The 11,740-nt window shown below is 43.2% G+C and overlaps 1 protein-coding gene across 1 annotated transcript in view; it reads right to left on the reverse strand.

Moving 5' to 3' along the window:
* LCT (lactase) overlaps positions 1-9,249 on the reverse strand; it is a 55,654-nt gene extending 46,405 nt beyond the window's left edge. Inside the window, exons 1-2 of the mRNA XM_016949753.4 lie at positions 8,527-9,249; positions 1,247-1,326 (exon numbers count right to left, since the gene is read on the reverse strand). Coding sequence (XP_016805242.3) covers positions 1,247-1,326; positions 8,527-9,166 — 720 coding nt within the window. The 5' untranslated portion in view covers positions 9,167-9,249. The remainder of the gene's footprint in view (positions 1-1,246; positions 1,327-8,526) is intronic.
* Positions 9,250-11,740: the final 2,491 nt, after the last annotated feature.

An 11,740-nucleotide genomic window follows, 5' to 3' on the forward strand; every position in this document is an offset into this window, starting at 1 on the left:
GCCCAAGGGGGCCCAAAGCTGTTCACTTCCCAGATTATTTTAATTTTTCTTTTAAAAATTATAGTTAAAGGCTGGCGTGGTGGCTCAAGCCTGTAATTCCAGCACTTTGGGAGGCCGAGGCAGGTGGATTACCTGAGGTCAGGAGTTTGAGACAAGCCTGACCAACATGGTGAAACCCCATCTCTACTAAAAATACAAAATTAGCCGGGCGTGGTGGTGCACACCTGTAATCCCACCTACTTGGGAGGCTGAGGCAGGAGAATCGCTTGAATCCAGGGTGTAGAGGTTGCAGTGAGCCGAGATCGTGCCACTGCACTCCAGCCTGGGCAACAAGAATGAAACTCCATCTCAAAAAAATAAAAAAAATAAAAAATATAAATTATAGTTAAAAAGTGATAGTTGGCTGGGTGTGGTGGCTCATGCCTGTAATCCTGACACTTTGGGAGGCTGAGGTGGGAGGATTGCTCAGGGCCAGGAGTTGGAAGTAGAGGCTGCAGTGAGCTGTGATCATGCCACTGCACTCTGGCCTGGGTGACAGAGCAAGGCCACAAGACCCTGTCTGTAAAAAAATAAATAAATAAAAATAAAAAATAAAAAGTGATAGAGGATATACATACATTTTTAATTTTTTTTTTTTCAAGACAGGGTCTTGCTGTGTCACCCAGGCTGGAGTGCAGTGACATGATCACAGTTCACTGCAGCCTTGACCTCCAGGGCTCAAGCAATCCTCCCACCTCATCCTCCCGAGCAGCTGGAACTACAGGCATGCATCACCATGCCTTGCTAATTTTTGTATTTTTAGCAAAGAAGGAGTTTTGCCATGTTGCCCAGGCTGGTCTCAAACTCCTGGCTCAAACAACCCTCCCATCTCCGCCTCCCAAAGTGCTGGGATTACAGACGTGAGCCGCCGTGTTTGGCCAGGTGCACATTTTTTAAAAACCCCTTTACCCTAGTACCTGTTTTGCCATAATCTCATCTCTTATCCTATAAGCTATTTTGGACTCAAAAATCAGAGCCAGCAGAGGCAAGTGGCTTCTTCCTGCAGGGAAGCTGACACTTGACCAAGCAGGAGCTGCAGCTTCAAGATTTTGTTTTTAAGGTAATTATGAACCTGGAGAACATACACCACTCATTCTGAGGCATTTACAGAAATGTCAAACCAATAGACCAAAACTTCTCTTGTTTTTAAAAAATTAAAATCAAACTCTCCTCAGATGTTACAGGTATATTTTTGGGCTGCTGTCACCTGGGCAAGCGCAGATATGGGTGGTTCTAGCAGGAGCTCCGGGATATCTTCAGCTCGCAGGACAACAGAGAGTTTTCCGCCTGAAACCAACCAGAGACACGAACAGCAGGTGAGCGAGGGCAGGAGGCTCTGACTGTGGAAACCACTGGGGGATTCATTTCCTATGGACCTGAAGAAATCATCCAAATGACTTTACTCTAGCTGAAAGATTTTAGAAGACAAGGTGGCTTAAAAAAATAATGTTCCTTTAGAGAGTGTTTTGTGAAAATCAGGACTATGAAATGCAGAGCAGTTGGAAAGTTGGCAAGGAGAGAACTCCTTCCTAAACTTCTTTTTTTTACTTTTTTTGAGACGGAGTCTCGCTCCGTCGCCCAGGCTGGAGTGCAGTCGTGCCATCTCGGCTCACTGAAAGCTCCGCCTCCTGGGTTAATGCCATTCTCCTGCCTCAGCCTCCTGAGTAGCTGGGACTACAGGTGCCCACCACCACGCCCGGCTAATTTTTTGTATTTTTAGTAGAGATGGGGTTTCACCGTGTTAGCCAGAATAGTCTCGATCTCCTGACCTCGTGATCCGCCTGCCTCGGCCTCGCAAAGTGCTGGGTTTACAGGCATGAGCCACTGCGACCGGCCTTTTTTTTTTTTGAAACAGGGTCTTGCTGTCGCCCAGGCTGGAGTGCAGTGGCGCAATCTTGGCTCATTGCAGTCTCTGCCTCTCAGGCTCAAAATCCTTCTGCCTCAGCCTCCTGAGTAGCTGGGACTATAGGCATGTGCTTCCATGCCTGGCTAGTTTTTAAATTTTTTTAGAGATATGGTGTCATTATATTTTCCAGGCTGATCTCAAACTCCCAGGCTCAAGCACTTCTCCCGCCTCGGCCTCCCAAAGTGCTGGGATTACAGGTATGAGCCACTGCACCCATTCCTAAACTTCTTTTTAAAGTCAGGGTGCTCTCAGGAAACTGCTGTTCCCTGATTCTTATTTATGGGAAAACATCAATACAGCCCCTACTGGGCACTGAGGGGAGAAACAAGGAAATATAAGCATGTGTGGCTTGTACCCACTTGCTTTGACATTGGATGATGTAACAGCGGTTCTGAAACTGTTGTGTGCATCACCATCACCTACTGAGATTGTTAAAATGCCAATTTCAGGCCGGGCACGGTGGCTCACGCCTGTAATCCCAGCACTTTGGGAGGCCGAGGTGGGTGGATCACTTGAGATTAGGAGTTCGAGACCAGCCTGGGTGACATAGTGAAACCCTGTCTCTACTAAAAATACAAAAATTAAGTGTGGTGGAGTGCACCTGTGATCCCAGCTACTTGGGAGGCTGAGGCAGGAGAATTGCTTGAACTCGGGAGACAGAGGTTGCAGTGAGCCTAGACTGCACCACTGCACTCCAGCCTGGGCGACAGAGTGAGACTCCGTCTCAAAAAGAAAAAAAAAATGCCGATTTCAGGCCCTGCCCTCAGAGATTCAGAGTCAGCAGAGTAGAGTGGGCCCAGGCGCATGCATTTTAACACACTTTTCGGGGGATTCTGATACAGTGGTCCTCAGACCATAATTTGAGAAACACTGTGTGGAGCTGGGATGGCTCAGCCGTTCTGTGTTGCTAGCGATGGATATAAATTTTCAACCCATATTGGATGTTCCTTGAGGAGCAAAACTTAAACATTTATTTAATCCCTCCAAGTATCAAGCTTAGGACTGGGTGGATAGAAAGTGCTCAGACCTGTGATTTGGAAACACGAAACAAAAATTGAATAAAACCGGAGTTTCAGATTTTAACAACAGGACCATATGGCTGTCTTCACTTTCACACAAATTCTCTACAGAAGGAAGATATATACTCCACCAATGAAACCACCACAAACAACCATTACCAACTACAATAGTGCTTATTTTGATAAGCATAATGAATCTTTGAAATCCTTCTAGCATGGAATATCACTCGGAGATATTTAGTTCTCATTCTGACAAGATAACGTTTCCCAGTTATTTAATGGTTGTGCCCCATGGATCCGTTTCACATTCCACAGATTTCCAGACTTCAGACCATCATCGCTTCTGCAGATTAAACCGCTAATCTACTTCAGCGTCTCTATACATTTGCCTATTCGGGACATTTGTTGTAAATGTAAATTGTAAATGTAAATAAGTGGTTGTGACTGGCCGCTTTCACTAGCATGTTTTCAAGGTTCATCTGTGTTGTATCATATATCAGAACTTCTTTCTGGCCAAGCACAGTGGCTCACACCTGTAATCCCAGCACTTTGGGAGGAGGATCACTCCTCCTTTGGGAGGAGATGGGAGGATCACTTGAGGTCAGGAGTTCGAGACCAGCCTGGCCAACATGGTGAAACTCTGTCTCTACTAAAAATACAAAAAAATTAGCCAGGCGGGGTAGCGCATGCCTGTGGTGCCAGCTACTTGGGAGGCTGAGGTAGGAGAATTAATTGAACTCAGGAAGTGGAGGTTGCAGTGAGCCATGATCGTGCCTCTGCACTGCAGCTTGGATGACAGAGCGAGACTCTGTCTAAAAAAAAAAAAATTAAATAAATAAAAGAACTTCTTTCTTTTTATTGCTAAATAATATTCGATTGTATGGATATATTAATATCACATTTTATGCATCAGCTGATGGTCATTAGGTGTTTCCACTTTTGGTTTTTATGAATAACACTGCTATGAATGTTTGCGTACACATTTTTGTTTGGACATTTGTTCATTTCACTTGGATCTATACCTAGAAGAGGAATTGTTAAGCCATATGTTAACTCTAAAGTTTGAGGAAACACTGGGCTGTTTTCCAAAGTGGGTGCACCGTTGTTCATGGCCCCAGCAGTGTACACAGGTTCCATTCACTCCACAGTGTCACCAGCACTGTTATTGTCTGTCTTTTTAATTATAGCCCTTCTCGTAGGTGTGAAGCGGTATTCTGTTCTATTTTAATTGTTGGATTAAGTAGTTGGTTCATTGGCATTTCTTATAGTTTTTTTTTTTTTTTTTACTTTTAACCAAGTTAAGTTATATAACATTTTTGATGTATATTAAATAATACATTTTTAAAAGAGCAATACATCTATAGGATTGGACTTAGAAGGGAAGTGAGAATGAGGGAGAGAGAGGGAAGAAAAACCACTTTTTAAAATAGTAAGGAGACTGAAAAAGAGAACTTTTTCTGTGTCTTGCATGATATTGGGGACAGATATTTGGGGAAACACAAAATGAAGGGTAGAAAATAAGCAGAAGAAAAGAAGAAAGATATGAGTTTAAAAAGAGAGTCTTTAGTCACCTGATGGAAAGTAAAAATAAAGTATGGAAAACATTTAAATAAACATGTACATATAGTTTTATAATTTAAAGAATTTTGTGGCATCCACCCTCAAAATAAGATTTTTCTTTATTTGAGATTATACTGTCTTTCCTTCTTTTTATTATTATTTTTCAATCCTGCTTCTTCTGTAGTCTTTCATTTTTTCTTTTCTTTTCTTTCCCCTTTCTTTCTTTCCTTTCTCTCTCTCTCTTCCTTTCTTTTTCTTTCTTTCCTTTTTTTTTTTTTTTCTCAGGGTCTGGCTCTGTCACCTAGGCTGGAGTGCAGTGGTGTGATCTTGGCTCACTGCAGCTTCTGCCGCCCGGGTTCCAGCGATTCTCTCACCTCATCCTCCCTTGTAGCTGGGATTACACATGCACACCACCACCCCTGGCTAATTTTTGTGATTTTTTTTTTTTTTTTTTTTTGGTGGAGATGGGTTTTCGCCATGTTGGCCAGGCTGATCTCGAACTCCTGAGCTCAAACAAGCTGCCCACCTCGGCCTCCCAAAGCGCTGGGGTTACAGATGTGAGCCACTGCACCTGGTCTCATTCTTTCAAAGTTTATTTTACTCAGAGCTTCTTCAGTAGGATTGGAGCCAACACACGTCTCTGAGTTTATTTGCTGACTCGCCCCAAGACAGGCTCTGCAATGAGCGCAGTGGTTCTTCTTCGTGGCGCTCCTGGGTTCAGGAAACCGTCTCCATGTCCAGAGCTCCGCTCTCCCTCAGACTGGGCCCCTTTCCTCTTTCTGGAGCCTGCTGTCTCCCTGCATTCCTGACTGCTCAAATGGTGGCCCAGGAACAGCCTTCCTGGCAACTCTGTCTAAAATACCCCCAGCCACTCTCACACTTTCTTCCCTTACCCTGTCTTTAAAAAAAAATCATAGTAAAATACACATAACAGAAAAAGTACCATCTTAACTATTTTTAAAAAATTTTTTTAATTTTTTTTTATTTTTGAGACGGAGTCTCGCTCTGTCGCCCAGGCTGGAGAACAGTGGTGCAATCTCAGCTCACTGCAAGCTCTGCCTCCCGGGTTCACGCCATTCTCCTGCCTCAGCCTCCCGAGTAGCTGGGACTACAGGGGCCCGCCACCACGCCCAGCTAATTTTTTGCATTTTTGGTAGAGATGGAGTTGCACCGGGTTAGCCAGGATGGTCTCGATCTCCTGACCTCGTGATCTGCCCGCCTTGGCCTCCCAAAGTGCTGGGATTACAGGCGTGAGCCACCGCGCCCGGCCATCTTAACTATTTTTAAGTGCACAGTTCAGTATTATTAAGTATATTCACATTGTTGTGCAACCAATCTCCAGAACTTTTTCATTTTTCTGAACAGAAATTCTACTCCCATTAAAGAGCTCTCCATTTCTCCCCTACCCCAGCCCCTGGCCTCTGCCATTCTCCTTCCTCCCTCCATGAATTCGACTGCTCTAGTTTCCTCCTATACATGGAATCATACAGCATTTGTCTTTTTGTGTCTGGCTTATTTCACATAGCATAATGTCCTCAAGGTTCATCCATGTTGTAGCATGTGATGATTTCTTCCCTTTTTAATAAATGTGGAGTAATATTCCATTTTATGTCTATGCCACGTCTCATTTATCCATTCATCCATCAGTGGATATCTGGGTTGCTTCCACCTTTTGGCTACTGTGAATAAGGCGGCTATGATGTCCTAGTTTATTTTTCATTTATTTTTGAGACAGAGTCTCGCTCTGTCGCCCAGGCTGGAGTGCAATGGCGCAGTCTCGGCTCACTGCAACCTCCGCCTCCCAGGTTCAAGCGATTCTCCTGCCTCAGCCTCCTGAGTAGCTGGGACTACAGACACGTGCTACCACGCCTCGCTAATTTTTTGTATTTTTAGTAGAGATGGGGTTTCACCGTGTTAGCCAGGATGGTCTCGATCTTCTGACCTTGTGACCCGCCTGCCTCAGCCTCCCAAAGTGCTGGGATTACAAGCGTGAGCCACCACGCCTGGCCTTATTTTATTTTTTTGTTTAAGGCCGGGGGTGGTGGCTCACGCCTGTAATCCCAGCATTTTGGGAGTCCGAGGCGGGCGGATCACCTGAGATCAGAAGTTTGAGTCCAGCCTGGCCAACACGGTGAAACCCCGTCTCTACTAAAAATACAAAAATTAGCCAGATGTGGTGGTGCGTGCCTGTAATCCCAGCTACTGGGAAGGCTGAGGCAGGAGAATTGCTTGAACTCGGGAGGCAGAGGTTGCAGTGAGCCGAGATCACACCACTGCACTCCAGCCTGGACAAAAGAGTGAGACTCCATCTCAAAAAAAAAAAAAAAAAAAAAGAAGAAAAAAATGTTTAACGTCTCTATAATCAAATACATGCAAATTAACAAGAGATGAAAATAAGCTGTTTTCAGCTGTCAAATTAGTAATAAAATATAGCATTTGAAACTGACAGAATGGGGTCAGAGAGTAATTTTATAACTGTTCGTATAAATGATTACAACTTTTCTGGAAAATAATTTAGTACCATGCTTTAAAATCTTAAAGAACGCAGATCTTTTCACCTAGTAGTTTCAATTCTAAGATTCTGTCAGAAAGAATTTATCAGAAGGTGGGAAATAGTTTATAGATAGGAATGTCATTGCAACATAACTTGTAACTAGTGAAAATTAGAATAAACATACAAAAATAAGGAAAATACCTTAAACTTTATGCTCCATTTATACAATGGGAACCTAAAAGACCATTGAAAGTTATGCTTTCAAGTTTTTCTTTTGTTTTAAGCAATACTATTCCAGCACTGGAGTAAATTATTATATTATTTTAGAGATAGTGGCTCTCTATGTTGCCCAGGCTGGTCTCCAACTCCTGGCCTCAAGCAATCCCCCTGCCTTGGCCTCCTAACGTGCTGGGATTATAGGCATGAGCCACCACGCCTGGCTCAAGTTTTTAATAAAATGAGAATATAGTCATAAACTATGTTAAAATGAAAAAGTAGAACATAGAAGTATATATATATATATCAGGTACTATATATACAAATATGTATGTATATGGTATATAATAAAAACAAGAAAGCATATATAATCCAAAATTGATTCTCAAAATTGGTGTACCTAACATACACTTAGGGAATTGATTATAATCACAAATGTCCTGGTTCAGCCTAGGCCTACAGATCAGAACTCGAAGTCCCCTAGGAGGCAGGAATGTGAACAGTTACAGTTGTGCTCTCCTCATCCTGTGATATATAATTGTTTCATCTTGTATTTGTCTGTCTCCCAAGCTGCAATGTAAGCTCCAACTAAGACATGTAAGTATAGGGGAGCCGAGGGGGAAGGACAGGAAACCACGAAACTTTGCCTCCAAGTCAGGGTAGCAGGACATAGACGGAAAGGAAGACAGAAAGACAATCAGTGCTTGCACAACTCAAGACTGGGCAAGGGGTATTTCAAAGATACATGTGTGTATATAAATATATATATATATATATATATTTTTTGAGACTGTGTCTTGTTCTGTCGCACAGGCTGTAGTACAGTGGCATGATTTCGGCTCACTGCAACATCTGCCTCCTGGGTTCAAGCAATTCTCCTGCCTAAGCCTCCCGAGTAGCTGGGATCACAGGCGCCTGCTACCATCCCTGGCTAATTTTTGTATTTTTAGTAAAGACGGGGTTTTGCCATATTGGCCAGGCTGGTCTCGAACTCCTGACTTCAAGTGATCCGCCCACCTCGGCCTCCCAAAGTGCTAGGATTATAGGCATGAGCCACTGCACCTGGCCTCAAAGATATTTTTCAAAGGAAATGCTGAGTGTTTTGCCATGTTAGCTACCCCTTCCTATCGCCAGTGGGAAATCAATTTACAATATTAATTTCTCCCTATGCACAGACCTAAGAGGACTGCTGAAGGTGAGTTGGGAGAAATGTCGAATCTGCTCTAAGGAGGATGGGGAAGGTGTGTGATGAAGGTTGCCGAGGGGTCACCATCAGGTCAATGTGTACTCACCCTGAGAAGCATAGTTTTCGTGGTAAATCTCATAGGCTTTTCTGTGGGCATCACTGAGGGTCTGGAGTTGTGACGCTCTTGATTCCTGGTGGGGAAGCTCCTTGATCACTTCCTCCAAGTCACTGAAGGTGAACCAGATCCCAACTAGGTCCCCAAAGGAGTGGAAGGCGAATGTGGCATAGTCGGCGAAGAGGTCAGCGAAGGCTTCGGTTCTCCGGAGGGTGCTGGCAGGGAGGGTCTGGTGGTGCAGGATGACCATGGGCTGAAGCCGTGCAGTCTTGAGGGCCTCGAGGAGTCGCCGGTAGCACTGCACTGTTTTCTCGTCTGGATTCTGGGTGCTTCCTGCTGGGAGGAGTTGTGCCCATGACAGAAATACCTTATAATGGGTGATCTGACTGGCATGGAGACTGCTGAAGTATTCTGGCAGGAAAGTGGGCAGTGGCTGGTGACAAACATACATGTCTTTGTCCCCTGCTACAAAGTTAGAACTCTGGTCTCCCAGGAGACCACTCAGGTTGTGCAGCAAGTCATTGGTTAGAGGACCAGCGGTGGAAATGAAATTTCTATCAGACTCCCAGTCTGACCCCCAGCATGAAAAACTTAGCAGGGCAATAAAGACTACATGCCAAGACAGCTCCATTTTCTAGGAACTGTTAGGAGGTATGTGGAACCCTTACTTTATAACTACAACTGAGGTTGTAAAATACTAAGTGATAATTAAGACTTAATATTTAACTGGGTTATCTATGATCACAAAATCAGTACACGGTTCACTAATGCAATATTTAAAAATGTAAAGATCAGGGCCGGGCGTGGTGGCTCACACCTGTAATTCCAGCACTTTGGGAGGCCGAGGCGGGCGGATCACGAGGTCAGGAGATCGAGACCGTCCTGGCTAACATGGTGAAACCCCATCTCTACTAAAAATACAAAAAATTAGCCAGGCATCGTGGCATGCGCCTGTAGTCCCAGCTACTCAGGAGGCTGAGGCAGGAGAATCACTTGAACCCAGGAGGCGGAGGTTGCAGGAGCCAAGATCATGCCACTGCACTCCAGCCTGGGCAACAGAATGAGACTCCATCTTAAAAAAAAGGTAAAGACCAACACAAAAACCTCAGACTTCCTATACAATTTAAGCAGAGGAACCCGGAAAATGTATGAAGAAAATGATTACCAATTTTTTTTTTTTTTTTTTTGGTGACAGGGTCTCACTCTGTTGCCCAGGTGGGAGTGCAGTGGTGCGATCACAGCTTCCTGCAGCCTTGACTTCCTGGGCTCAAGTGATCCTCCCATCTCAGCATCCTGGGTAAGTGGGACCATAGGTGTGCGCCACCACGACTGGCTAATTTTTTGTATTTTTAGTAGAGATGGAGTTTTGCCATGTCACCCAGGCTGGTCTTGAACTCCTGCGCTCAAGCAATCCTCTTGCCTCAGCCTCCCAAAGTGTTGGGATTACAGGTGTGAGCCAGCGCACCCAGCCACACATTATTTTAAAATTTGTTTACATAATACAAAAATAAGTATTTTGCCCCAAATTTTCTCTTTAAAAATATGAACATATTTTGTAAGAGATTCAAACAATATGGAAACATCTATGAAAAACTTGCAAATTCCTTCACCCTCCCCTCTCCTCTTCCTATAATAAGTATCTTCAGCAATATGTATCTTTCCAGTTTTCTTTCTCTGCATATCTTAATGGTTATACAGGAGTCAGAATGCCTGGGTTTAAATCTCACCTGACGAAAATTACTTAACTTTGTGCCTCTATTTTGTCACCTGTAGAATGTGGATAATTCATCATAGGCTGTGGGGATTAAATGGGTCTTTCTTGTAGCATGTATACAACAGTACAGCTCAGGGATCATTATTATTACGTAAATACAAATGGAAACGTGTATAACATGTAAAATATAGAACAATTTAACATATATGGAATTATGCCATATGTATTTTCAGCCTTCTTTTCTTCACTTAATAGCTCTTAGAGTTCTGCCTGTATCAGAACATATAGACCCACCTCTAACAGATGCATAGCTTTCCACAGCAAGAATGTACCATAAATTAACAACTTGCATATTAAACACTTCGGTTGGTTTTACATTTTTGTGTTGCAAACAATGCTGCAAATGAATATCCTTATATACAGGCTGGGCATGGTCAATCACGCCTGTTTTGCCAGTACTTTTGGAGGCTCAGACTGTAGGACTGCTTGAGCCCAGGAGCTTGAGGCCAGTCTGGGCAACACAGGGAGATCATGTCTCAAAAAAAAAAAATGGTTTTTGATTGATTGAAATGCAAATTGTCTTCCAAGTTAAATCCTACATATAGTTAGATGTGTGCCTGTATCTGTCTGCCTTGCTAACGCCTATTATAAAACTTTTACATTTTTGATACTTTGACGTAAATATTATGTGCTTTTTTCTGATTATTTAAGAGTTGAAGCTCTTCTTGTTAATTGCGCATTTTTCTTCTGAGTTTTATCTTATTACTGATATAAAAATTCTTAATGGGAGTTTGGATATCACATATTAAAACGTGATAGAAAAAATTTCCCATCTTTTAATTTGGTTTATAGTGTCTGTTTTTTTTTTAATAGATTCCCATGACTTTCCATAGACTGTAGAGGGTGAAGCCTGGGAATCTTTTTTTGTTGTTGTTGCCGCCCAAGCTGGAGGGCAGTGGCATGATCTCAGCTCACTGCAACTTCCACCTCTTGGGTTCAAGCAATTCTCCTGCCTCAACGTCCTGAGTAGCTGGGATTACAGGTGCCCACCACCATGCCTGGCTAATTTTTGTACTTTTAGTAGAGACAGGTTTTCTCCACGTTGGCCAGGCTTGTCTCGAACTCCTGACCTCAGGTGATCTACTCACCTTGGCCTCCCAAAGTGCTGGGATTACAGGCGTGAGCCACCGTGCCTTTTTTTTTTCTTAAGTGAAAGCAAGCCTATTAGGAAAGTAAAGGAATAAAAAATGGTTACTACGTCGGCAGAGCAGCCAAGTCTTTAAAGATACATTACCTGATACCAGTCTTCTTATAAAAATCCCATGACAAATCTACTTGAGTATTCACTCTTGTTTTTAATGTTTGTCATTTATTTTAAAAATACTTAATTGTACATACTTGTGGAGTACATTTTGACAAGGTTTCATACAAGTTGATTCCAGGGAAAGAGATAATTATTGGGAGAAACATATTTAAATCATTTGTTTTAAC

The sequence above is a fragment of the Pan troglodytes genome, chromosome 13 (genome assembly GCF_028858775.2).
Source record: "Pan troglodytes isolate AG18354 chromosome 13, NHGRI_mPanTro3-v2.0_pri, whole genome shotgun sequence".
Lineage (NCBI taxonomy): Eukaryota > Metazoa > Chordata > Mammalia > Primates > Hominidae > Pan > Pan troglodytes.